Genomic DNA, 27,442 nt, shown 5'->3' on the forward strand with positions numbered 1-27,442 from the left:
AACTGAGCAAACTGATATATATAGAATTTTATAACCAACAATTAGAAAATATATATATTTTTTCTTAAGCACAAGTGAAAGCTGACCATGTTCTAGGGCAAAAAGATAACCTTAATAAATTTCAAAGGATAGGTATCACATAGATCATAAGTATCATATAATATCAATAAGATTTTTTTAAAAGCACAAGTAACCCAATAGAAAATGGACAAAATATAAGAACATCCACATTAAAAAAAAAAAAAAAAAAAAAAAAGGAAACATATATAGCTAATAAATACGAAGAAGTGTTCAACATCATTGGTGATCAAAGAAATACAAATCTAACCACTATGGGAAATCATTTGTACACCCATCTGATTGGCAAAATCTTTGAATATGACAATGCAAAGTGTTGGGAGAGGATGCTGATCCACAGGATCTCTTTTATGTTGCAGGTGAAAGTGTAAAGTTGAACTTTAACTTATCCTATGACCTAAAAGTTCTACTCCTAGATATACAGACAAAAGAAACTTTTATACATGTATAACAGAAAAGACAAAAATATTCACCGCACTAGGGTTCACAAGAGTAAAATTATAGAAACAACCTAAATGCTCATAAATAATGGTTTATTCACACAATAAAATATCATGTAGCAGACAAAAAGAAAGAACAACATGCAAGAATTTTAGCAGTATAATTTTAAGCGAAAAGTCTTAAAAGGTCTCATACGACATGATGTCCTTTTATAAGTTAAAAACAAAACAAAAAATATATTTTTAAGGAATACATATAGATGCAATAAAACTGTACTAAAAGGAAAGCAAGGGAATGATCAATACAATATCAGAATGATGGTTATTTCAGTTAGAGACAGAGGTATGAGATTACAGAGGTATGGAGAGTCAAGGACCATATGCAGAAGTAGTATGTTATCAAGTTAGTTGCTTTTATAATGGATAGTCCATCTGTGGGTGGTTACTACATTATTAAAAATGACTAAATAGGCCATGCATGGGTCAATGAGGAGAGTGAAATAAGAATTAAGAAAAGAAACTGCAAAATTCTAAAGCCAGGATTCAGATCAGTTTCAGGAAGGGACCATTTAGATAACACTTTGAAAAATTTTAGACAACAGTGAATAGAGGCAATAATTTTATTTTAATATATTCAAATTAATATTTATATCATTTTCATTCATTTAAATATACGCAGTTATTTTTTATTTTATATATAACATAAGCTTTTAGGAAAACAGAGAAATGTGTAAATTAGACAATCAAATCTCATTAGGAATAGTCTAGTATATTTCCATTTGTCTATGCCTGTTTTATAGGGGTGTCTTATAAAGATAAAATATTTTTTATATGATCTTACATCCTGTTTGTTCATAAAACATTGTTATATGCTTTGTCCCCTGATCCAATTCAATTTAAAAACTTACTGTTTCAACACTGATGCGAAATAATTCTCAAACACTGATGTTATTCTTTACTGATGATCACTTAGACTGTTTCCAAGTTTTCCACTACTACAAATAATTTTATGTGATAAACATCTTTGGGAACAAATGATTTTCTACCCTTTATATTGTTTCCTCAGGCTAGATTCCCAAAAGTGAAATTATTAATCAAAGGAACTAACATCACATTAGTGAGCACTTACTTCATAGTAAGTGTAGCATATGCCAGGCACTGTTATAAGTTCTTTACATTAACTCATTTAATAATTCTAACTGATTCACTTTGCTGTATAGCAGAAACTAACACAACATTGTAAATCAACTATACTCCAATAAAGATTATTAAAAAAAACAAAAAACAAAACAAAACAAAAATCATAATAACTATGAAGTAAGTACTATTATCCTCATTTTACAGATACAGATACAGAGGCACACAGAGGTTAAATAATTTGCCCAAGATCAAATGGCTTCAATTCCAACAATATGGATCCAGGGTCTATGCTCTTAGCTACCATGCTATATACTATTTCTGGAGGTAGGAAAAAAAAACATAAGGGTTGGTGATAATATTATTAAATGCAAATTTCCACTTAATTACACCTTGATATGAGATGGCTGAGGTATTCTGATCCTCTAATCTTCAAAGAAATTAGTTCTATTGTTCCATCTATAATGCTATAAGGCATGAAATAGTACAGTAAGCCATCTAGAATAAGTGTGCTATTATTTGGCACCAAGGAAGAAAATTTGGCTACACTGGTTAAAATGCTAGCAATCTTGTGAGAAACTATGCTTTATACTGTCATAAAGACTATTTTAACAAATAAAAATCCTTTATTTCCCAACCATTTTGAGGATGTCAAGGCTTAATTTGAAAAGCCCAACTTACATACCTTTCCGTACCCAATCTCCAGTATGAATATTTATAGTCACGCCCACTAAATTACTACTTCGCTGTCTTTTCTCCCAGAGAAAATCAAGAGCTTTTCTTGCATATTCCTATGATAAAAAAAGAAAAGCATACTTGAAGAATTGCATATCTTTGGCAAACAGGAAACAAAGAAACAAAAATCAAAGGCCCATACTATATTTTAAAGATTAAGTAAAATTCCAAAGATAATCACTTATAACATACATTTAATTTCCTTAGAAGTCAAAGCTACTGGCTCTTTCAGCCAATTGAGTTTAGTTAAAAAGAATGACTCTAAAAATGCTATATAGTGCCAATGATCTCACTTTGAGACCATCCTTGTTCATCTACTCTTGTAGTACAGGTCTGCATTCACACACATGTATTATTAAAAAGAACTGGCATAATTAAATTAACTTATTAAAATAATTTCTATCTTTTAAGTGCAAAGTGAAAATCTCCTTAGATACTCTAATTTACAAAACTGGAAGAGAATTTCAAAGTTGGTATGCCATCTTTGAAACAACAGACATTCCAAATCCTACATTTTAAACAGCCAGCAATTTCGTTAGTGAAGAGTAAGTAAATCAATTAGTATTCATTTGACAATACCAAAATTATAACCTTATAATAACATTTTTCCCTTCTTTTTTCATTTATTTTTGTCCCTTAGACACTAAATTAAAATTATTTCTGGTCAAATTCTTGGCTCTGGATGAAAAGATGTTACAAAACAAAAGCAAAGAATATGTACAAAAGAGTTTTCTAAGTTAAAATTAATTTCAGAGCATGAATCTACTCAGCATTGCAGAAATACTTCTATAAAAGAAATCATTAAACCAATTTGTCACTGCATATTAAAGAATAGGATGTAAAATAGTCTTAATTCTTGACTATGCTGAATTTTTTTTTTTGTGTGTGTGTGTTACGCGGGCCTCTCACTGTTGTGGCCTCTCCCGTTGCGGGGCACAGGCTCCGGACGCGCAGGCTCAGCGGCCATGGCTCACGGGCCCAGCCGCTCCGTGGCATGTGGGATCTTCCCGGACCGGGGCACGAACCCGTATCCCCTGCATCGGCAGGCGGACTCTCAACCACTGCGCCACCAGGGAAGCCCTATGCTGAATTTTTTAAACAAAGCAGATTGCAACTTTACTTAATGGTATAATTTCACAGCTGGAAAGTTTCATAAAGATTACATTTCCCTATTCCTATCTTATAGCTAAGAAAAGAGGCCCAGTGAAATCAAAGATTTAACAAAAGTTTAAAACTGAATTATAGGGCTTCCCTGGTGGCACAGTGGTTGAGAATCTGCCTGCTGATGCATGGGATACGGGTTTGTGTCCCTGTCCGGGAAGATCCCACATGCCGCGGAGCAGCTGGGTCCATGAGCCATGGCCGCTGAGCCTGCGCGTCCGGAGCCTGTGCTCCGCAACGGGAGAGGCCACAACAGTGAGAGGCCCGCGTACCACAAAAAAACCCAAAAAAAACTGAATTATAGGACAACTAATAAGAGAATTCAGATCTCTTTATATAGCAATATATTAGACCAAAAAGTCAACAAACTTTTTTCTGACAGGGGCCAGACAGTAAATACTTTAGGCATTATGGGCCATTCAGTCACTGTCACAATTACTCAACTCTGCCACTGTAGCACAAATACAGCCATAAACAAAAATAAATAAACGAGCATGGCTGTGTTCCAATAAAACTTTATTTACAAAAACAGGCAGCGGCTGGATTTCACCTCAAACCGTAGTTTACCAGCCCTGTATTAGCTTGAGTCTCTGTCAACTGCATTAGGTTGCTTCTCTCATAATAAATCACTGTACATTCAAGAAGTTAAAGAAAAATCACAGTTTTAAAATATAAAATAACCCAGTGAAAAAATGTTGGGCTTTGAATTCAGAAAGACATGGATTCTAATTCTGGTTCCACTCATTCACCCTTTAGTCAAATATCTTTGAACCTCACTTTCCTCACGTGTAAATGCATCAGTATCTCAGAGTCTGTAGGCCAAATTAAATTAGAAAGTATGCAAAAATGACGTTTTTGTAAATGAAGGGAAAATATCAGTCAGCAAGTTATAGAACAAAAATTAAACCAAACAAGATAAACTTGTCCTTAAGATACTTTGAACATACAACCACACAAAGACCATTTAACTTGTTTTATTTACACTCAGATCCAAGGTCTCTAATGCTAGTATATAGTCCCTATTTCTGATTGTTCTATGTGTACCATTTGCCGAATTTAAAAAAATTCTTCTATTGGCTGTTACTACTGCACTCCAATGACATGGTTAAACAATTAGCTAAAATAAAAAGTGCAGACATAGCTAGTCCACAACAAACTATTCGGGGGATATTAAGTCTTTTGATGACGAATAATATTTCCCCTTGGAATAAACAAACTTACAGATGAGACTTAAGCGCAAAAAACAAACTCAATGAGATTTAAGCGCAGAAATTTCACTATGTTTTAGAAGATAAGTGAAGTTTTCAGAAATGAAATAGACCATCTAGAAGTCTAACAATAAAACACAGAGATAGTATTTCATGTAAGACATTTGTGATATCAAATTTCATATAAGTAATATGGCTAAAACATTTTGTAAGAATAAATCTAAAAATTTACTTTATAGTTCATGAACAAAATGCAAAGTTGTACTTAATATAACTTCTATGTTTTTCACAATTAAAAACTATGTGCTGGAATTTAGACAAAAAGTTCACTAAAATAACAGAAATTATCCAGTTCATTATCTTAATACTTGATCAATGAAGAAAAGCTATAAAGTTAGTTCTGCCCAATACCCAGGAAATCAAAGACTATGAAAAGCAAACCTCAAATATCGTTGCTCCTGTGAATCGACTTAAAGCAGCAAACTCAAGGATCAAGGTACCTGCACAAGCTGTACAGGTATCTGTTTCAGTTCCTGTCCGAGCTTCTGGTTTTCTGATACCAAACTTTAAATTAATCTAAATAAAATCAGAAGATTATCATTAGCAATTATCAAGAGATAATGACTTCTGGATAAGAAACTATTTTTCAATCAAGACTTTTAATCAAGTCATGAAACTAATTGATAAAATAACTAAACACTGAAATTTTATCTGATGGTCACTGTGACTTTCCAACTTACATCTAGGGAAGTACATTCTAAGCACATAATATTCATGGGATAAATAAGTTTTCACTTTGCTCCTTCCTCAATGATATCAAAATTCAATATCATTATAATAATTACACAGAGGAAATACCTTCTATAACAATCCTGTTCTCTGGACAGTTTGAACTAGTTAGTACCAGAATAGGAACCCATACCAGTCCTAAAAGAAATTAGGTTTAATTGAGAATTTGTGAAAAAGCAGTACTATATTAAATAGTCTTTCCCAGAGAAAAAACTAATTAAGTTATAGTATATATTTAAAAGATTAAAATTTTATTTACAGGTTTAAATAATTTTGAAATATAGAGTATATTACCTTGCTGATAGACTAACAAATAACACAAAGAAATATTTTTCAGCTGGCCAAATAATACCACAATATAAACCTGGATTAACCAGAACCAACCTTACCAGAAACTAGCGCTAAGGTTTTATGTGAGTTTAAAAAATGACCATTGACTATTACAATAGCATTTCTTTCCAGCAAACTCTTCTGAGTTAAACCCATTAATGCAAATGCTATCAATTATGTATTCATATCCAAGAGAGGTTGATTGTACAAATTTTCATTAGCAAAAGAAGTATTTACTAAGTGTGTTTAACAGAGGATGGGAAGGCAGTTATTTTCTACCTGTAGTCCTCTTCTAAAAAAATACTCTTTAAAATTTTCTTGATACTTCAGAGGATAAGAAAATAATACAATTTTCTTTGTTTTACTATAATGCTCTTAGTAGCTTCTGTTTCAATTTGTCTGCTTCTCATGTTACGGCAAAAGTGAAGACATGCCAGATTCTTCAAAATTCAGAGCCTCCATTTATAACAAAAACTAAAAATATTTACTAAAAGTAAATTTAATTAAATAAACATCTAGATGGTTTAAAATAACTTTGCTTTCAATTTTAATATGCTAAGAAAACAAGAAGATTAACAAACAAGTTTAAACCACACTAATAAGCAAAGAAATTTCAAATTTTAACCACACAAGCAAAGAAATTTCAAATTAGAACGTTTCCATTTTTTTTCCTCCTTAAATTGGCAAAAGAATGATAATATACAGTGTGGGCAGCAGTACGACACATGCACTTTTACACAACACAGGAAGTATAAAAGTAGAACCTTCTGGAGAGCAACTGGTAAGTACACAAAGCCTTAAAAAGCTCTCCCCGTTTTATGACTTATTATTTTCTCTTCTAGTAATTTATCCTAAGGGAGAAATAAGTTAAAAAGATGTATATGGGATATTCAAAGAGCCATTTAAAAATATCACAAACTAGAAATTTAAATAAGAAAGTTAATACTAGTCTGTTTCTTAAAAAAAAAAAAAAAAGGTGTTGGTCACGATCCACTAAATCAATGGGTAAACGAAAGAGCTGTGACCTCCCCGTTTGAAAAGCACGCTATATCATGCTGGATCTCCAGTCAAGAGATTTCTTGATGGAGGAAATGAGTCTTATTTATATTGGTAGAGAAATTACTCCAGCAAGCCAAAAGGCATGGAAATGAAAACAAAAACAAAAACAAAAAATCCCTAGGTGTTTTGGGGAACACAAATAGATTATTTTGGCTGAAATGGGACATTCACTTCATTAGAGTATGGGGTATGAAAGAACTTCAGAAAGAAAGTCTATTGCCAAACCATAAAGAAACCTGAAAGTTAAAGGACATTCAGTGCAACAGGCAGAGTCAGTAAAATTCTGAGGGTAATTTGATAAAAGTTATGTTTTAGTAAGATTAATTTTTTAAGTCTCTGAAGCAAAAACCAGAGAGAAAAGAGTAAAATAGGTATTTATAATAGCTTAGGAATAAAATTATATTAGTTTCAACAAGCATAGCAGCAGTAAGAAGAGAAAAAAATTAATGGAGCTTGGTAATGGCTGAGGTATCTGGCCTGGATAAGAGGGAAAGAGTAATAGTGTTAATAAAGAATGAAATATATCAGGAGAGAGTTCTTTCCATCTCAATGGCTTCTTTCCCTCTGCCTTAAATATAAAATTTTCTTGGGGAGAAAACAACAAAACTCCCTCAACTGACTCCGCTGCCAACTCTCTTGAACTACCAACATAGAGGAAATCTCAGAATGAACGTCCTATACTTTCACCTACTTTGAATCCTTCTTGCCCCTTTATTCTGCCACATTCTATCCTTCAAGGCTCTGTTTGCACCTAATTCTCCTAAGGTTTGCTGGAACATCTCCTTCTGAAACTCTCTTTTTAGGAATTTATAATACCTTATACTACTTTGTGGTTCTCCTCCTCAGTCTCCGAACAATCTCCTTTTCACTGCTCTACTTCCTCCTCATTCCTCTCTGTTCTATATTCTCTTTATACCCTCTCCTCTGGAGAGTTAACACCTACTCTTACTGCTTCCATCATATCTTCTTCTGCACAAATAATTCTGTGCCCAAATTCTAGTCTGGCATCTGTTTCTTCCTTCTGCAGCATAATCTATTGTGTTATGCAATGACACATAAAAGGCTTTAACTAATCTAAATTCTCACACCATTCAAATGCAAATTAACTGAAATGTCAATATAAATTTCTTATATAGCTTGAAGCATTTTTTTTTTCCAGCCTCAAGCAGGTGAGGAACAATGGCTGGATCACAAGAATTGATTTTTTTTTATAATAGCGAAGGAGTATACAAAGACTGCCATATTTTTCAGAATTACTTACTCTTGGATAAGGAAGGCCACTGGTAGTATTGAAAGCTGGTAACAGTTTGTAACCCAATTGCTTTGCCATTTGGAGAAGTTCATCATTGTACCACTGCATGTACTCGCCTTTTTCTTTCAGCATGATGGCCAATGAGTGTCCACCCAAAAGACCCCTAAAATCACAGAGGTGAAACATTAGCCACATTGTACAGATGCTTAAACATCATCACCTAAAAAGATGTGGGTATCTTATTATCAACAATTTAGAGTACATAAGGAAAGATCACAGAAGAACTTAACATTTTCCCTAACTCTGGCTACTCATTTTTTGGCAAACCGTATTACATAGCCAGTATTAAAAAAAAAAAAAAAAAAAAAAAAAATCATATGTTTTATCTGTTGTAAAGTGTTTGGCATTCTTAAATACCTTAAATTTTCTTAAAATAAAAAACATCCTAGAAATCATTTATCTTAACAAATTTAACAGATTTGATTTTAAGAAATTTTAAATTTAATTATAGCATCATGAAATCTCTGACTCTTAGCATAACATCAAAAAAAAAAAACCAACTCCCCACTCTGTATTAAATGTAATAGACTAATACACTCTGTGAAATACTACAAAACTATTTCTTAAATTTAACTGAAGAATAGATTCACTTTGTCTGAAAAAGGAAATGAGTTACAATAACACAAAAGTAACCACTGAATATAAAACTACATGTTGAAACATGAATTAATAAATCCTGTAATTCCTGTGTTCCAAGAATATTTCAAACTGTTTAGTTCAAAGGTAATCCTATAAATTCAGTTTCATTTGGCTTGAAGAGGTGCTGGTTAAGGTTAGTAAACTAGATAATCTGGCGAAAAACCTACGACGTAGCTAATACTCAAATATTCGACCTACAGTCAGTCCTTTTTTAACAACAAACAAAGATTGCCTTTGATTTGAGTCTACAACCATTCTTAAAGCCTGTTGCTCTCTGTGCCTCACATCCCACAGGCTCTGTGTTTTATAATACCCCAACTTTTATCTTTTAAACGTAAGAAATTTCTTGCTTTGTTACCATCAAGAAATAAAGAATGTACCCTTGGCTTTTCTGTTATTAAAATTAGAGCTTTAGTGTCTCACATACTTACCCAAGAACTCTGATGTTTGTTTCAAAGACTGATACAACTACATCATTATCTAAATTAACATCTCTTAAAACTTTTCTCACCGCATCTTCAAATTCTTTAGTTTTATTTAATACCTAGGAGAAGAAAATTATTGAAAACAAAGTCCTTTTCGACCAAGACATAGAGAAATACCCTCAAAATGAGCTGCTAATAGCAAGTTAATACCTTAAGACTCTAAAAAGTAACACATACAAAAAAACTTTTCCCTTAAGCCTATTATAAAAATGTGATACTATCTAAAACTGAAAAAAATTAAATGCTTATTTATATTGCAAAGAATCCTTATTTAGACACATTTCTTTTTTTAGACACACTGAAATATCACTAGGACTTTAAAACAATCATCATCCGAACTGTTAGCTGGTGTGTATGACTCATGACTTAGAGCTACAAGAGGTGAGCTCTACTGGGATTTGGCTTCCAAGTCAAAACAAAACAAAAACCACCCTACTCACCAAACATCATTTAAAAAGTTGCTTAGTCTCAGAAGAAAGCACATCCTTTAACTGATCCTAAATCATACACCACTTGCCATCTTCACCCCATGGATGCCGCAGCCCCTAACTAAGGAGGCAGTGCAATGTTGGGGTCAAGACCAAGCACTGATTTGAATTCTGGTTCTTACTTCTATCTCTGAGCCTGTTCCTTCATATACAAAAAGAGGAAATACCTACTCTCATAGGTTTGTTTTCCTAAATGAGGTAATGCATGTAAAGTACTTTTAGTGGAGCGCATGACTTAGTTAACTGCTTGATATCATTACTATTATTACCATTAGGGTCTAGAATCCTAAGTTAAGAACTCTGTGGATGCTTGCAATGAACTCCATGAAGGGGGTCACTGTCATTACACAGGTTGCTTTAATTTTTCAGTCCAAATTAAGGCTGCACAAGTAGATGTTACTTAGATCGCAGGTCCATTAAAAGTGGTTTCCCTTTACTTGACTGTTTAATCTTTTTGTTTGATAATATTTTATAGTGCTTTCTCACTTGACACTTCACTAAAAATTCTAATTTAGGTATAAAACATTCCATAAGAGTGTCTGACTAAAATTCAAGTAAAAGTAAAATTTAGGGTAAGCCTTGAGTAAAATATAATACAAAACCTGATTTTAAATTGAGTGCTTTCCCTTCTTAATCTCAAAGTCCATGTAAATTCTGCAGCCACAAATGCAGATGCGCACAGCCCTCTATCACGTCTGGAAGGAAACACAACTGTTCTACTCACTCCTCACACACACACCCCTTCTTAATATCATTTTGTTCATTTTATTCTTCCAAAGTCTATCTCCCAAGAATTGTTCCCAAGAATAGTACTAATGCTATTTGTTTCAAAGGAGAATAAAAATGGGAAGAGAGTTCTTTGTCCATAATTAGCTAAAAATTCATTCTAACAGCTCCATTAGTCGGTGAGTTTCTTAAGCACCTAGCTGATAACAAAGAACAAATTCAGGTCTCTTCCCTTCCCCCATTATCTTAATTTGTTCAATATCTTTCTTTCTGTAGATTTCATGGCAATGTTGAATTTAATGGTAAATTTAAAGTTTTAGTGCTTGACTTCATTACAATCAATAGAAACTAGATGGCTAGAATTATGAACAAGAGTTTAAATTGAAAGATCAAACTATGACAACAGAAGTTCTACTTAACATATTATGGTATGACCAAAATAAAGACAATAAGGCTGCATCCTGTCCCAAGTGATATGTCCTCTAAGATTTTCAAATAAACAAACCACAAATCAAAAAAATGATCACAAAGTAAATTAGAATTATTAATAGCTGTATTGATAAAATGTACAAGATAACTTTCCTTCTAAACACAGGAAAAAACTTCCAAACTACTTTAATTTCTTCTAATTCTTCTGTTTAAATGGATATCTATTGATAGATATCTTAGATATCTAATCTAGGTCCTTCTGAAGTGAAAACAGGGGCCCAGAGATGTTAAATAATTTGGCCAAGGTCACATATCAATATTAGGTGATCACTTCTTGGTACTCCCGGCTACGAGGAGTTAGAACTCAAGCTACACCAAACATTACCGAAAGTGTGGTCCACGGACCAGCAGCAACAGCACCACCAAGTGGCAACTTACTAGAAACACATGCCCTTGGGCCCCATCTTCAGTCTACTGGATCACAACCTGCATTTTATTTTAGCAAGATCCCCAGATGACTTGTAGTACACTGAAGTTTAAAAAGCACTGCATTATTACACAGTGGTTCTCAAAGTTTAGCATACACTAGAATCATCTGGAAGCTTGTTAAAAAAACAGACTGCTGGGCCTTACTCCCAGACTCTCTGATTCAATAATGTCTGGGATGAGGCCCTACAATTTGCATTTCTAACTAGCTGCCAAGTGATGCTGATGCTGGTGGTGCTGGAATCATATTTTGAGAACCAATGTCAAAGTGGTATAACTTCAAAGCAGAATAGAACCTTTATGATAATGGCTGCTCAATTAGAGACCAACAGATTTCTAAATCTAGGAAAGTTATGCAGCCTAGAACCACATTTTCTCCTTCATTTCTGAGAAAAATTTTAAAAACACAGAGAATATCTGAGGTCCATGTTCATAAAAATCAATAAGAGCTTACAGAGAGAGGATGGAGGACCTACTGTCTATAAGGATAAAGCCAAGATGACAGAATGAGAAACAAACTTAAGTCCACCTATGGTCTTTCCTAATACACAGCTACTGCTCCTTACTCACCCTACCATATCAAGATAGACCTGATATGCATCATTCAGCTATACTTATAAATAAATAACACCACTTAGTTTCTCCCAGGGTGGTAATTTGTGACTCCTGGGATACCTGTTTATCTTTTTCTCTTCTATTACAGCAGAACACTATACCAAAAATAAGGACCACTAAACCAAAAATAAGGTACACAATATTCTCTCTCATTCTCATAGTCATTATAACATGGTTCACACATTCCTTTAATCTCTGAAAAATGAAGTCACAACTTTCAAAACCCTGATACAGCTAAAAAGGTCTAAACAACCATAGTCTTCTCAACATAAAAGGTCTTCTCAACCATGGCTGAATTTTATAAACAAGAAGAAGTTTTAGAGGAATAAATAATAATGCCCAGTCCCACTCCAGGAAAATTAAATCAGAATAACTTGGGAGAGAAGTATATTTTTTAAAACTTCACAAGTAATATTCCCAAGGCGCTGATATAGTTGATAGTCTCTGGTTAAAAAAGAAAAGAAAAAGAAAAAAGAATCACCCAGTGAAAGAAGAATGTAGAATCAATACTGGGAAGAAAAGCCAGGTTCTGAAAAATCTCTGCCACCACAAAGATTTTTCGTCTTTTTAAAAAAATATTAATCAATACTTCAGACATTAACTCAAAGTTGAGAACTATGCCTTAAGGAAAATCCTGAAACAAGCCTAATTTTTATACCATAAATGACCTGAGAGTAAAGAACTAGAAAGATACTACCTTTAGAAATCATGACATCTGGCACTCAATCATTGCCCTCTGCCATCACGAACTGTCCCCAACTAGAATTAATTTAAATGACTCTGTATCCCATGAGGTTTAAAAGGAGTGCCCAGTAGTGATCACTTGGTGCTAAAAATCACTTCTGAGAAAAAATTAAATGTTTCATGAACATCATACAGAAAAATTCTAATTTAACAATTTTAGTATGATTGTGGCATGTCTTCCTGGAACAAGAATATCAAGGGAATTTTCTAGAATTACTCTCTTCCAATATCATCAACCTCCTTGTCCAAAAGGGGCCATCACATAAGCTGACATACCTATAAATTATTTGAGGTATCTTCATGATTCTACAGAATTCCACTTGACATTCACATGACATTATCAATTCAAGAGCGTGAAAGATTTACTCAGAAGCAAAGCTCAAATCATCTTAAATTCTGAAGGCTTCTATTTCAGACTTACTGTGTAACAATTCTATTCGTAATACCCGAGTGCACATATTAAGAAATTTATAAAATAATTCAAGAAGAATCAAACCTACCACAAGAGTGTCCAAAGAATCAATCAGTGTCAGGGAAAATCTAAGAAACAAGTACAGTGAGATAAACAACGTTAGAATTCTGAATATCTTATCCATGAATGTATAAGCAGACATATCTACATCCTACTGACTGGAAGCTTCCATTAACTAGTACTTCCATGCATCTACAGTACCGTGTAACTTGTAAAACACTGAAAGAACCTGAAGAGCCTTAACATCACATTTATGTTCAGCATAACTACATATCTTTCAAAATGAACAGAAATATTCATGAGCTCTTTTAAAAGCAAATAAAAATACTAAAGCATCAACATCTTATAATACATCAATGACTTTATATACATTCTAAAAGTTACACCCATCTTAACAAACTACTCAACTTTTCATTGATCTAAGAGGTAAAGTGATTAATATTTTACAAAAGATAACAGAAAGGAATAAAGGAACTTAATGTAATACTTAAAGCAGTCTTTGAAATTTAACCAATCCCCAGATACACAACTGTACACTGCCTCTGAGATGTCTTAAGACTTGGGAACTCTGAGATGGCATGCCATACCCTTTGTTAATACTCACTTTCCCAAGGCATCATCAACATCACCCCGACTTGGCTCTTGGCCTCTAACTCGACCTCTGCAGGTCAAAGGCATGAGTTCATCAGCTGGGTACGCATGTTCCTGCAAGGAAAATCTCAGTTAGTCACTAAGGAAAACAAGAGAAAGCACCCATCATTTAGAGAACACAACTTTTCACAGTTTTTTTTTTTTTTTTTTTAAGTAAAATAAAAGTTAATCAAAAATTCTACTATCCTTACAGTGTATAGAACCTTAAAAGAAAAAAAAAACTTTTTAGCTATAAATATAATACATGATTGGAAAAAAAATACAGGAAAATATTTCTTTGAAAATCTGAAAATCTGTTTCCCCTCCACCCAATCTCACTCCCCGAGATAATTACTGTTACAACTGGCATTTATCCTTCCAGATTTATCCACACACACTGAAATACATGCACATATATCATTTAAAAATTTCATTTACAAATAGGTACTCATGCCATATGCATACACCGTCCTAAAATTTGTTTACTTAAATCACTATGGGGTTTTCCATGCTGGAATTGTACAGATGTATTTTATTCTTTTTAATAACTGCAAAGTGATAATTTAATATTAGTTAGTATTATTGAGTACTTATGTTCTAAGCACTGTTCTATATACTTTATTTATCACTCAACACTCTGAAACAGATTCAATTATTTCCATTTTATAGATGAGAAAACTGAGGCCCAGAAAAGTTAAGTAAGCCTATGTCACGCAACTAGTAAATGATGGATCCAGAATTCGAACCTGGCAACCTGACTCGAGCCTATACACTTACTTCATAGTACTTGCTCCTCATATTCTATTTCAAAGAATGAATATGCTAAAATTTATTTATTTATTCCTCTACTGATGAACATGCAGGTTGAACTCAATTTTTCACTGTATAAAAAAATGCTTCAACAAACAGCTATATGCCCATGTCTTTTGTACATATGCTTATATTTCTATGGATTAAATCCCTAAAGCCAGACCCAATGGGTCGAAGGTATGGATATCTAATTTTTGATAGCTACTATCAAACTGAAGACACCGATTTACACTCCTACAATACTCTAACATAGGAGATGATCAATAGTTTACATTTTGCCAATAGCGTGGATAAAAAACGGTATCTCAAGTTTCACTATTAATGAGGATAAATATCTTTTCGTATTAGCCATTGCTATTTCTTTTTCTAAATGTCTGTTTATACCCTTTGTTCATTTTCTATTGGTTGTCTTATTAGCCAAGAGACTTCTTATACACTGTTATACACATTAAACATTTTTCTCCTGTCTTTCATTTGGCTTTTAACTTTGTTTATGGTACTTTTTACTTTAAGCTTTAAATATGTAGTTATATCTATTAGTCTCTTCATAGTTTCTAAATTTCAGGCATGGTTAAAAAGGCTAACTTGAGTCTCTGAAAACAGTACTCTTATAATTTTATTTTTTTATGTCTAGATATTTACTCCACCTGGAATCTAATTTTGTTTATGATGTGAAATAGGGATGTTAACTGTATTTGTTCCCCCAAATAGCCAATTTCTTATATACCACCTTTTAAACTATTCATCCTTTCCCTAACTGCTTGAAATACAGCTTATTAGTTCAAAAGTGTCTACACAAACATACAGTTCTGTAGCCTCTACTCTGTTCCACAAACCTACGTCCTGCTCCAAAACCATTACCTTAATCATTCTATCTTTGCAACATGCCTTGCTACTTGGTTAAGCAATTCACTCCCCTCAATTCTTTTCTTCTAAATTTTCTTAATGACTTTTTCAAGTTTACTCTTCTGGATAACTTTAAAATTTCCTTAAAATTCCATTGAGAGTTTAATTGGAAGAGCCTAAATTGAGGAGAATTGATACCTTTACCAATTAAATCTTCCGATCTAGGAATACTACATCAATATATTAATTCAGATCTTCTTTTATGAATTCAGTTTCCTCATATAGGTCTCACATATTTCTTAATAGGTACTTTTTTATTGAAATAGGTTGATGTACAAAATTATGTTAGTTTCAGGTGTACAACAGAGCGATTCAACTAATAGGCACTTTATAGTCTGGCATATTATTGAATAGAGTTTTTTAAATGAATGATCATGACAGAGTATTTCTAGTCTAGGTGATAATGAAGCATATGCAAGAATCCTCCCTCCTGTCTACTACAAACACAGTGAAATGTTGTATAAATTTTTAAAATTATTTTTAATACATAGCTGAGCTTGAGAATGAGGAAAGAAATGTTCAAGTACCAAAACTGAATAGGTGAGTGTAGAAGGTGAAGCTGCACTGACCACAACATGGGCATTAGGAATAAAAAGACAGGCCTTAGTGGGAAATATGTTAATGCCCAAAGGGTATGAGATTTGATGCTGTTGGCCCTGCATGCATGGCCATAAGCCAGTGAAGTAGGTTCTTTAAGTTGGGTAGTTGCTTCAATGAAACTGGACTAGAATATCTCCACCTACTGGTTGAGGGTCTTAAGAGAAAAGGAGGGAAAACAAGAAAGACCTGCTGAAGTTTGTATTTTCTTCACCAGGGGAGTGTCCCTAAAAGATTCTTCTAAAATTAATAAAATGCGACTATGAGAAACATTTAGAAGCTAGAATTACTGTATTTACATATTTCAACTTTAGACAATATTTATTGACTACTTGACAAGAATAATAGGATTAATATCCTCATACCTTTCCCCAATTCAACTCAGGATTTTTATCAGTTATATTATTATTGGCAGTTTTCACTTTGCATGTTTTCACTATACACTTACAAATTGAGATCCACAATTAAACTCTCAACAACATAGTTCAAATCTCAGGTACCACTGTATTATTAAGTAATTGCACAGAATGCGAACTTTGATGCTAGTTCTTCAATCCACAGATCACCACGTAAATAATCAGTGATCAATCACACAACTTCTTTCAAAGTGGAATCAGTGACTGATCACTGTGTATCTATTGTTTAGTTCACAGACAGCAAGAAGTTATGTGCCTCCTTGTCACCTAGTGATAATCCTACATGACAGTTTGACAATTTATAAAAATAAATAATCAAAGGAGGAAATTAACCAACAAGGATGAAAGTTTGTAAAGAAATGAAAAGTGATAACACTCTAAGTGAAATTCAAATTGAACATAAAAGGGGTTATAGAAGAAACAGCTGACCATGGAATGTTGATACTGCTGCCATTCAAACAGTACCTAGATATGCAGCCAGAGGAATTTAGTGAAGGCCAAATTATCCACGTAGATGAAAAAAGTGGTTGTGACATAAAAGGATAAAGACATTGCAGAGGAAATACTGCCTGCAGAAAACTCCCCATTAAAGGAATTCCCAGAGATATTTCATGACACAGAGGGCAAAGGATAAAATTTTTGAAGCTGATCCAAATATTGAAATTTCTATACCTTCTATACAATGTATAGCAGAGATGTATGGTCCATATCTTGAGTTATACAATGAGAAGAAGGCAAGCAAGGCAAGCACTGTTCTAACTTAGTGAAGTTTTTGCAAAGAAATAACATTTTAAATTTCAAAGTCTCTAATATTTTGAATTATGGTACACTAAATAATAGTTTCAGCTATTTAAAAAATTTCTCTGTACATTTATATTCATCAGAAAGAAAATTTTTTATGTTTGACAAAGATTTTAAAAGGTTTATAACACTTGTATTCTGGTCTGGAATTATAATTCCCACAGTTGCTAGTGTTAGAATTCTACTTAAATGGAGTCAACGCACACCATTTTTCTCAGGCTTCTCCATTCTTGAGTTTTAATTTTGATTCATCTCTTGGTTGCCTGAACTTTGTTCTCATGTAAGTTCTTTTTATTTAGTTATTTTAAAATAGTGTCATCAGTACTGTTATTTCTCTGGTATCAGGAATACCTGTCAGGCTGGCTCTTGCCTTACACTTGAAGAACAATCTGAATGGTTATAAAATGCCTTCAACATACGTTCTTTCCTTCAGAAATTTGAGAATACTATTCCACACCCTTCTTGTTCATTAAGTATATCACCCTGGCAAAGTTTCTAAGACTAGTCTGATCTTTTGTACCTTGAAGATGACCTGCTCCTCCTATAACCTGTATGTCCACATGATTCTTAATTCTTAAAATTAAGCAAAAATATTCTTGATTCCCAATGTCCAACTCTGTCCTACTGCCTCTCACTAAACTCGATTATCTAGATTCCAAACTCACAGCACATTACCAGCAAAAAAACAGAACAGAGGTCAGGAACACTAAATACATGGTCAACACAAAGGGAAAGACCAAAAATAATTTTTTTTAATTAAAGGGCTTCCCTGGTGGTGCAGTGGTTAAGAATCTGCCTGCCGACGCGGGGGGCACGGGTTTGAGCCCTGGTCCAGGAAGATCCCACATGCTGCGGAGCACCTAGGCCCATGTGCCACAACTGCTGAGCCTGCGCTCTACAGCCCATGTGCCTAGAGCCCGTGCTCCGCAATAAGAGAAGCCACCACAATGAGAAGCCCGCACACCGCAACGAGGAATAGCCCCCGCTCGCTGCAACTAGAGAAAACCTGTGCGCAGCAACAAAGACCCAGTGCAGCCAAAAATAAATTAATTAATTAATTTAAAAATTTTTTAAATTAAAGTAGACTAAATACAAAAAGCACTGCAGACTGCAATCCTTCAGGTATTTTAGAAAGTTCTGTGCTCTACAATGATTTATTTCCTGAGGAAAGGGTTCCAGGCAACAGATATTTTGATATAATTAGAATCCACATGCAGCTACTAAATTCTGAATTCAATATTTTATAATATTAATATTATATATATATTTTTAGTATAAATTCCTAATTACTTTTACATGTGTCTTTTAGATGTCAAGTTCCTAACTACTTTTTCAGTTAATTCCAATAGAACCATGATTTACCAGAATGCACAATATTTTTATTGCTTTATAGTTTTATATCTAACACATATAAACAACACTTAGAAGTAACTCAAGATAAGTAATATTTTTAAAAACTTGCTGATATATTTTGCAAGGTACTTTGTAGAAGATCACTGAAATGTTAATTTGATTGTAAAGAGCTCCTTACTTTTTAAACCGCTGCTTATAAAAATTAATACTACTATTTTTAGGGTTTTGAAAAACACCCACACACATACACAAACACCTTTTTCTGAAATAAACTCAAACCCTAAGCTCATCCAGGTGAGAAAAATATCAATAGCAACTGCAACCCAGAAAAATCAAATAAGGGAGTTTTGAACCAGGTGTAAAAATACTTTATGTCCCTGTTTCAACATTAAGGATAGAAACAAAACCACAGCCTTTTCTTTGGGTTAACCACAAAGCAAACTACAGTTGGCTTGCATAAATTCAGAGCAACGCATACATGGCACATAAACAGCTGTATTACACTTCAAACATCCTGGCTATTTGAGGTTACAGTAATGTTTTCTCTTCACAATGTATTGCCAAGATAAAGGATAAGAAATTCATACTGCTATGACTCAGAGCCAGAAAAAAATCCTTTAAAAATTATCACTCAAAATAAAACTCAGGTGATAAGAGTCCTATATCAATTAAGTAGAACAGGTGCCTAGCTAAAAGTAAGAGCAAAAACATAAAACAAAACACAGTAGACTCTCCACATCAGATTCTTAATTTACTGGCACTTTGATATAACTCTGCTTCAAAACACTCAAATCAAAGTGGCATCCAAAAGTGACTTTTTAGTAAAACCAATTCCAAAAACTAGGCAAAGGGAAGAGACTTTATTCTACTAATAAGACAAAAGTATTATTTATAATAGTGAGTTATTGAAGATATCAAATCTATTTAATTTCCCATAAAGTTACATATATTTCAAATGTTTTATTCCAGATCCTTATTGTTAAACACCTCCCGCCTTGAGGCAGGTAAGGTATTCCTTCCTAAAATAAAAACTAAATGATACTTAATAAATCATCTATCATATATTGGTAGCATATGCTAACTACTGCTTGAACTTGCATAATTTCTCAGTTCTCTTTTCACCCCAAGTCAAATTTTCCTTTTTTCTTTTGTTCACTATTTATACTCACTTATTAAACCATTTTTCAGGTGTTTAGGATTCCATTTTTATAAACTATTAAATTATTAATACTTCTACATTGAACATAGGATCCTTTGAGGTAACATATTTTCTGGAATGTTTCTCAGCGCTGAGGAGAAATAAGTAACAAAACTGCAGTTGTCTCATAAGATTTTAAATTAATCACAACAGAGTAGAGTGTTAGCATGCTTTAAAAGTTTCTACTCAAAATACGATGAGAACAAGTTTCCAGATTCTTCAATATATGTTAATCAATTTGGTTTTGATCAATGATAAAATAAATTGAACTTATGAAACAATATTATATGAAATAAATAAATGATAATAAATAATGTTATAATGAAATAAAGTCCTGCTACCAACAGATTGTTTTAGGAAGATGGTTATCAATAATGCAGAAAAAGCATTTGACAAAATTCAATAAATACCCTGTGATGATGAAATTCTCAGCAAACTAGAAATAGAAAGGAACTTAATTAATATAGAGCATCTATGAAAAATCTACAGCCAATATCATAATTAACAGTGAAAGGCTAACTGCTTTCTTCATAAGATTAGGAATGAGACAAGGATCTCACCACTTCTTTGCAACATAATACTGTAAGTCCTAGCCATTGCTATAAGAAGAAATAAAAGGCACATAGTTTGGAGGAAGGAAGAAGGAAAAGTCTTTGTTTGCAGATGACATGATTGACTATGTGGGAAATCCTAAGGAATCTACCAAAAAAGCTACTAGAAATAATAAATGAATTTAGCAAGGATCTAAGGTTAACAGAAAAAAGTTGTATTTTTGTATAACATCAGTGGACAAGTGGAAATTAAAATCTGAAAAACTACAATTTACAATAGCATAAAAAATATGAAATAATTATGAATAAATTTAACAAAAGATGTGCAAGACCTGTACACTGGAAAGTGCAAACCACTGCTAACATTAAGAACTAAATAAATAGACAGAGACATCATGGTCATGGATTGAGAGACTTGATACTGTTAAGAAGTCAATCTCTCCAAATTGATCTATAGATTTCAACATAATCCCAATCAATAGCTCAATAGGCTTTTTTTTTTAGAAATTGACAACATGATTCTAAAATTTACATGGAAATGCAAAGAACTTAAAATATTCAAAACAATTTTGCAAAAGAACAAAGCTGAAAGGCTTACACTGCCTGATTTCAGGACTTAATATCACTTAATTCAAGACAGGGTGATATGGATATACGAATAGATATTTACCAGTGGAAAAAAATACAGAGTCTACAAACAACCATGCATATACAGTTAACTGATTTTACAAACAAAGGTGTCAAAGTAATTCAGTGGGGCAAGGATATTTTTTCAACAAATAGTGCTGGAATAATTGGATATCCACACAGAAAAAATATATATATAAAGAAACTTTTACCTCACACCATATATACAAACATTAACTCAAAATGCGTAATAGATCTCATTGAAAAAGCTAAAATTATAAAACAGCTAGAAGAAAACAAGAAAATCTTTGTGACCCTAGGCTAGGCAAATATTTTTTTAGGTAGGCTATAAAAGAGATGAATCATAAAAGAAAAAGGATAAATTGGACTTGGTCACAATTGAAAATATTTGCACTTCAAAAAACATTAAGAAAATTAAAAGGCAAAGTATAGATGGGGAGAAAATACCTGCAAAACATATATGTGATAAAGGACTGATATCCAGAAAATATATATCTCTTATGACTCAGTTATAACAGGACAAATGACCTGGCTTTAAAATGGCAAGAGATCTGAACAGATGTTTCACCAAAAAAAGATATACTAAGCACATGGAAAGATTTTCAACATCATTAGTCATCAGAAAAAAATCAAATTAAAATCACAACAAAATACCACTACACACCCACTAGAATGGCTAAAATTAAAAAGACTGAAAATACATAGTGTTGGAGAAGGTGTGGAGCAACTAAAATTCTTATAATTGCTTGTGTGGAATGCAAAATGTTACAGTCACTTTAGAAAAGTTTGGCAGTTTCTTATAAAAAGTTAAACTTAACCTTCCCATATGACCTAGCAATCCCATTCCTAAGTATGAAAATGTATGTCCACAAAGAAATTTGCATTCACAGGTTCACAGCAGTCTTTTAGTAATAGCCAAAGACCAGACACAAGCTAAATATTTATCAACTGGTGAATGAATAAATAAACTGTGTTCTATCAAATCAACAAATACTACTGAGCAATAAATAGAACTACAATATCTCCAACAACATGGACAAAACTCAAAAACATCATGCTACAGGAAAGGATGTGAACCAAAAAACTACATACATATTTTAAGATGCCATTGATATGAAATCCTAGAAAAGGGAAAACTAGTGACAAAGAGCAGATCACAATGGTTGCTAGAGGTCAGAGGTGGAGAAAAGGAACTGACTGCATAGGAGCATGCGGAAGCTTTTTGGGGTGATGGAAATGTTCTAGATCATAAATGTGGTGGTAGTTAAACAACTGCATACAACCATCTGACTCGGAACCATGCATTTGAAATTGGCAATCTTTTTCTCTGTAAATTCTACCTAAACAAATAGAAAGACCTGGTTCTATTAAAATCCTACATGGAGTATCAGAGTGTGATTTAAAAAAAATACTATGAGAGGATACTAGAGAATTTCTTAAGTCATTCTGGCAGATTTTTAGGATGTTCTAAAGTAGAGGCCAAGGAACAATGGTTAATAAAAGGTAGTCCTACAATCGTCTACGCAAAAAAATGCACATATACATATACATTTATATCTTCCCTCCTCCCAACTATTAATATCACTTCTAAACTACTTTATTTACAGAATTACTCTTTTTGATGAAGAAACTATCAAAAAGAAACATTAGGTACAGTTTCAAAAAGGAAATATGAAAAAGTTCTAGAGATAGATGGTGATATTTACACAATGTGAATGTAATTAATGCCATAGGACTGTCCACTTAAAAAGGGTTAAAATGGTAAATTTTATGTTATGTATATTTTACCACAATAAGAAATGTTTTTAAAAAATTAGAAAAAAAATAATTCTAAGAAAACTTACATAAATCTAGAAATCCATAAGAAAGTTACATTTTAAAACAGTTCCTTTTATTTAAATGATAGACGGATCTCTTTCTCTGAACTGTGCACTCACAAAATCAAGCTTAAAAGTGGTTATTGGTATGATGCTAGTAGTTAAAGGAAACTGTGCTTACCAATGATTTTAGAGTTTATTTATAATGTTTAGCACTCTACCAAAGTAGTTTCTGCTTATAACAGTGAATAATTGAGTTATCTACAGTAGACAGGAAAAACATTAGAAGACAAAGATCAGATAAGAGAGCTCAGATCCAGAATGGTTATTTGGTGGCCTAAATACATGTATTTTGCCATCTAAATTAATCTGCAAACAGACCTCAGCACAAATACTAAAAACATGCTAATAGAAGCCCTAAAGTAGCTGTGGTCTAAGGTAAATAAGGTCATGCAAGAACTGAGAAAACAAACATCTAATTTCATGCTATTTGGGGAAAAAAGAAAGCCATCTGTGCAATTCATTGTGGATAAACTGCAGTCTGATTGGGGCTAGAGATCTGTCAAGTACAGTCGTTACGATTGTTGGTAATTATGCTATTAATTGATAAAATCAGAAAATTCCTGGATGTAACACCAAGAGATGGTAGAGATGTAGTAATCTACCTAAGGCTGGCAGGGCATTGTTATTGAAAAACAGCATTAACAGAACCTGGGGAATCATTTAAAAAAAAAAAAAAAAAAAAAGCTCAAAGCCTGCATGCCTAGAACAAGGAAAGAATGAGTGTATTTGAAGGAAGCTCTATGCACAATCTGGGGAATGAGTTCTGAGTTAAAGGCCTCGACAAATTTTAGGAGGGCAATTTCAATCTCAGGTAGAGAATTAATTACTAGTAGCAGTGATGGTAGCAGCAGCAGTTGGTAGCAGTAAACTCTTACACAGTGCTTCCTATTTGCTGGACGCTCAAGTTGTAAGCACTTTAATTGTATTAACTTGTTTAATCCTTACAACAACATTGTGAGGCAGGTGAAACATTTTAGAGAGATGAAGAAATAGGTTCAGGGAGATTTGGTAACTTTCCCATTGTAACCCAGCTGGTAGGTGGCAGAGCCACCTCAGGATGCCCTGCTCCATTTCCAGAGTTCTTGCTCTTAATCATATTATTTTGCTTGTCTTTGGAAAATAACAGTGTTTTCCCGGGAACCAAGAAAGTTAAAAGGAATTGCTGTAATTGTATACTAGACTGGAGAGAAATATTTTTAAAAACTACTAAGAAATGAGAAGTTTTCAACATTTACTAAATGCCCACCATGGGCCAGGCATTTTACATTTTAGCGTTGTAGGCAACTGACTAAACCAAAGTCAACAGAGTTATAGATCCCCAAATTTACCATTAACTTGTTTTTTAATAAAATTTACTAAATGATTTCTTTGATTTTAAAAGGCAAAGAAATATCACAATAATCACACGCAAAAAAAAAGTCTGATGACACCTTCACAAGAATTCAATTCAGTTCTTTCAAAATCAAAAAACAAAAACATAAAACATTTATGTACCAGTACAGGCATGCCTGTACTAGGCACAGGACATATAGAAGATGAATTTATTAAAAAGTAAAGAAAATGGTCTCTTGTTCTCAAAAATCCTAGAATCTACAATAATCCTTTGTACTTGTCCCAATTTTACATAGGAAGACACTGCTCAGGGGGGATTAAATGATCTGTTTAGGGTCCAAGCTAAATAGCTGAGATAGCATGTGAACTCAAACCCATCTCACTCTAAAACCTATATACACTTTTACTCTATAGCGAGCTAATAGTGTTTCTGAGTACAGGAACTAGAAAAAATTTTCAACTGACTTCATATAACAAGTACAGGGCACCTGGTCTCTGTTTAATATTTTAGAACTGTTTCATGTTAGTTGAGAACTTGAAAAGGGGAAGTGTGAATTCTAGACTAAATCTTGGGTTACAAACCTCACATAAATTGAGCATAGCACAAGTACACTGCAAGAGTCCCTCATGTTGTAAAATAGTTGAATATTTTAAAATACATAATGCAGTACACTGCAGAGGGGTGTGACTCCACTGGAAAAATGGAGAGGGGTGTTAATTCCAGGAGTTTCCAGTCTTTGGAATTGAAATCCCTCTCTTTTAGATCTTATAGGCAGGTGGGTATAATAGAAAGTTACCCAGTTAGGGTCCAATACATAGGAATTGGACCAGGAAGTCCTCTGAGGGCTGCCCTGGTACCTGCTCTGTCAGAAACCCATTTCTATAGTAGGAAAAAATGTACTGATATAACTTTCAGCTGTTTACCTAATAAGGAACAAGATGTTAAAGATACAGTGCTTTACAAAGAGAGGACCCTATTCAGAGTGAGATGTATTGAATTAATCCAGCTGTATACCACTGTATTCAACTTTGGAACAAAAAGTATGCATTTATGACATGGCTTAGGTTTGAGGGTGTATCCTGGACCCACTTGGCCACCTCAAAACTACTAGCTTAGATTTGTTAAAATTATGCTTTGCCCAAACTGAATTAACCAGGGATAAATGATTTTGAAAGAAATGTTAAGGGAATGGCTGAGTCTTGAGAAATGAATTCAAAACTGTGTTTTCAACATGGTTAGAAATACCCGAAACTTCATCACCGTCATGTCCTAAAAACATTTAAGAACTCAGCATGTACTCTTAAAAACTGTACAGTATAAAAGGGAATAAGAATTATCAAATATAAGACATGTTTAAAAAATATAAAAATGCATAAAAGCATATGTACTTACATGTTCATAAAGATAATGTTAATATATAAAGATTTGGGGGTAATAGAAAAATGGACTCAGAATCGGTTGAAAAATTCTTAAAGCAGAATCAATTAAAGTTAGCTCTCTGCCAAACTTTTCCCATCTACATTTTATAGGCCTTAATCATAAAAGAAGATCTGCTGACATAACAAGGCATAAGTAATTCTCAGAATAATTTGATTAAACTCTTCAAAATTACACAAATTTACATGTAAAATGTTTTGAACTCTGCTGGCTAGTTATCTTTTAAAAATTATTATCACTATGTTTTTGCAGTTTAAGATAACTTTATTGAGTGGCAAGAGGTGGCCAGGGCGAGGGAGCAGCTACAGATGTCCTTCCCCACCTCCTACCCCTGTACTATAGGGGGATTAAATTTTTAATTGTGGTTCAAAACATGTAACAGAAAATATACCATTTTTAAGTGTAAGTTTAGCAGTGTTAAGTATATTCACCATTGCGCAAGAGGTCTCCAGAACTTTTTCATCTTGTAAAACTGAACTTGCTACTTCATCTCAAGTGAGCACTAAGACATTTTAAAACAATATGGATCAGCATATCTAGAAAGCAAAATATATTCAAATCAAGGCATACTATGAGGATATAATTTGGACAGAAACTAGGTGACAGTTTGACTCTCTTAAGCAATTGTTTTCTTCAGAGTGAATAAAGTAATTTTGTAAATGGTTTTTTTTAAATTAACAGAATCACTTTCCTTAAGCCAGAGATAACATCTTACTCATGTTTACATCCACCTTAACTATATATTTAATAAACACTGTTGATAGCATCAAAGGAAACTATTTAAGTACCAAGTTTCATAATCTAATTCAATTTCTTCTTACCTATTCAATAAATTGATTCTCTAAGAACCACTAGCAGGAATATTCTGTTAGCCTATGTTTATACTATTTTTTTAAAACTTCCTTTAAAAAAATTAATAACAATTTTTTAAAGGAAATAAAATTTATTAATTCAGGTTTTAAAATTCCCAGTTGACCGTGCTCACATAATAATCAGCTCTCATAAATGGTATACAAAGATAAGCTTTCTACTTACCATATAGTTACCATAAGCATGATCAAACATTTCCAGTACTTGATTCCTAATTTTAAAAAAGCAGAAATGGGAAAATATTAAGTATATTCTATTTATTGTCTTTCAAAAAGTTAATGCTCCTTCATAAACATATACCAATAAAAAACAAAAGAAAAATTTAGTTAGGAAGGAACATAAACAGGGTCAGGAAATACACCCATGTTAGTAGACAAGCTTTCATGAATCACACAGAGATGGGCCAGACTTTTCCTATTGTAGTAATTTATGTAAAAGTCATCTTATAATCTTTCCTAAGAAAACTGCTGAATGATACATGCCATGCAGGGAGAAGAAAATCTGATGATGAAAAACAATTACCTCTTAACAAAATTATTTAACATAAATGTCTTGAAAGGGGAAAATACTGAAGAGACCCATAAGAAATAATTGTTACCATTTATTGCTTATACTATACATTCTACCAAAAGAAAGGGGTTGGTGTGTGTATTGCTATGAAATAATGATACTCTATGAA

General features: G+C 33.1%; 1 protein-coding gene across 9 annotated transcripts in view; it reads right to left on the bottom strand.

Moving 5' to 3' along the window:
- The window catches only part of EDEM3 (ER degradation enhancing alpha-mannosidase like protein 3), an 83,523-nt gene that overhangs the window by 51,863 nt on the left and 4,218 nt on the right, over nt 1–27,442 (bottom strand). For all 9 annotated transcript variants that reach the window (XM_067029390.1, XM_059040618.2, XM_067029430.1 and 6 more), the window contains exons 2-8: nt 26,929–26,974; nt 13,938–14,038; nt 13,362–13,401; nt 9,320–9,432; nt 8,199–8,352; nt 5,201–5,335; nt 2,341–2,446 (exon numbers count right to left, since the gene is read on the bottom strand). In XM_067029390.1, coding sequence (XP_066885491.1) covers nt 2,341–2,446; nt 5,201–5,335; nt 8,199–8,352; nt 9,320–9,432; nt 13,362–13,401; nt 13,938–14,038; nt 26,929–26,974 — 695 coding nt within the window. The remainder of the gene's footprint in view (nt 1–2,340; nt 2,447–5,200; nt 5,336–8,198; nt 8,353–9,319; nt 9,433–13,361; nt 13,402–13,937; nt 14,039–26,928; nt 26,975–27,442) is intronic.

Source organism: Kogia breviceps, chromosome 1 (genome assembly GCF_026419965.1).
Source record: "Kogia breviceps isolate mKogBre1 chromosome 1, mKogBre1 haplotype 1, whole genome shotgun sequence".
Classification (NCBI taxonomy): Eukaryota; Metazoa; Chordata; class Mammalia; order Artiodactyla; family Physeteridae; genus Kogia; species Kogia breviceps.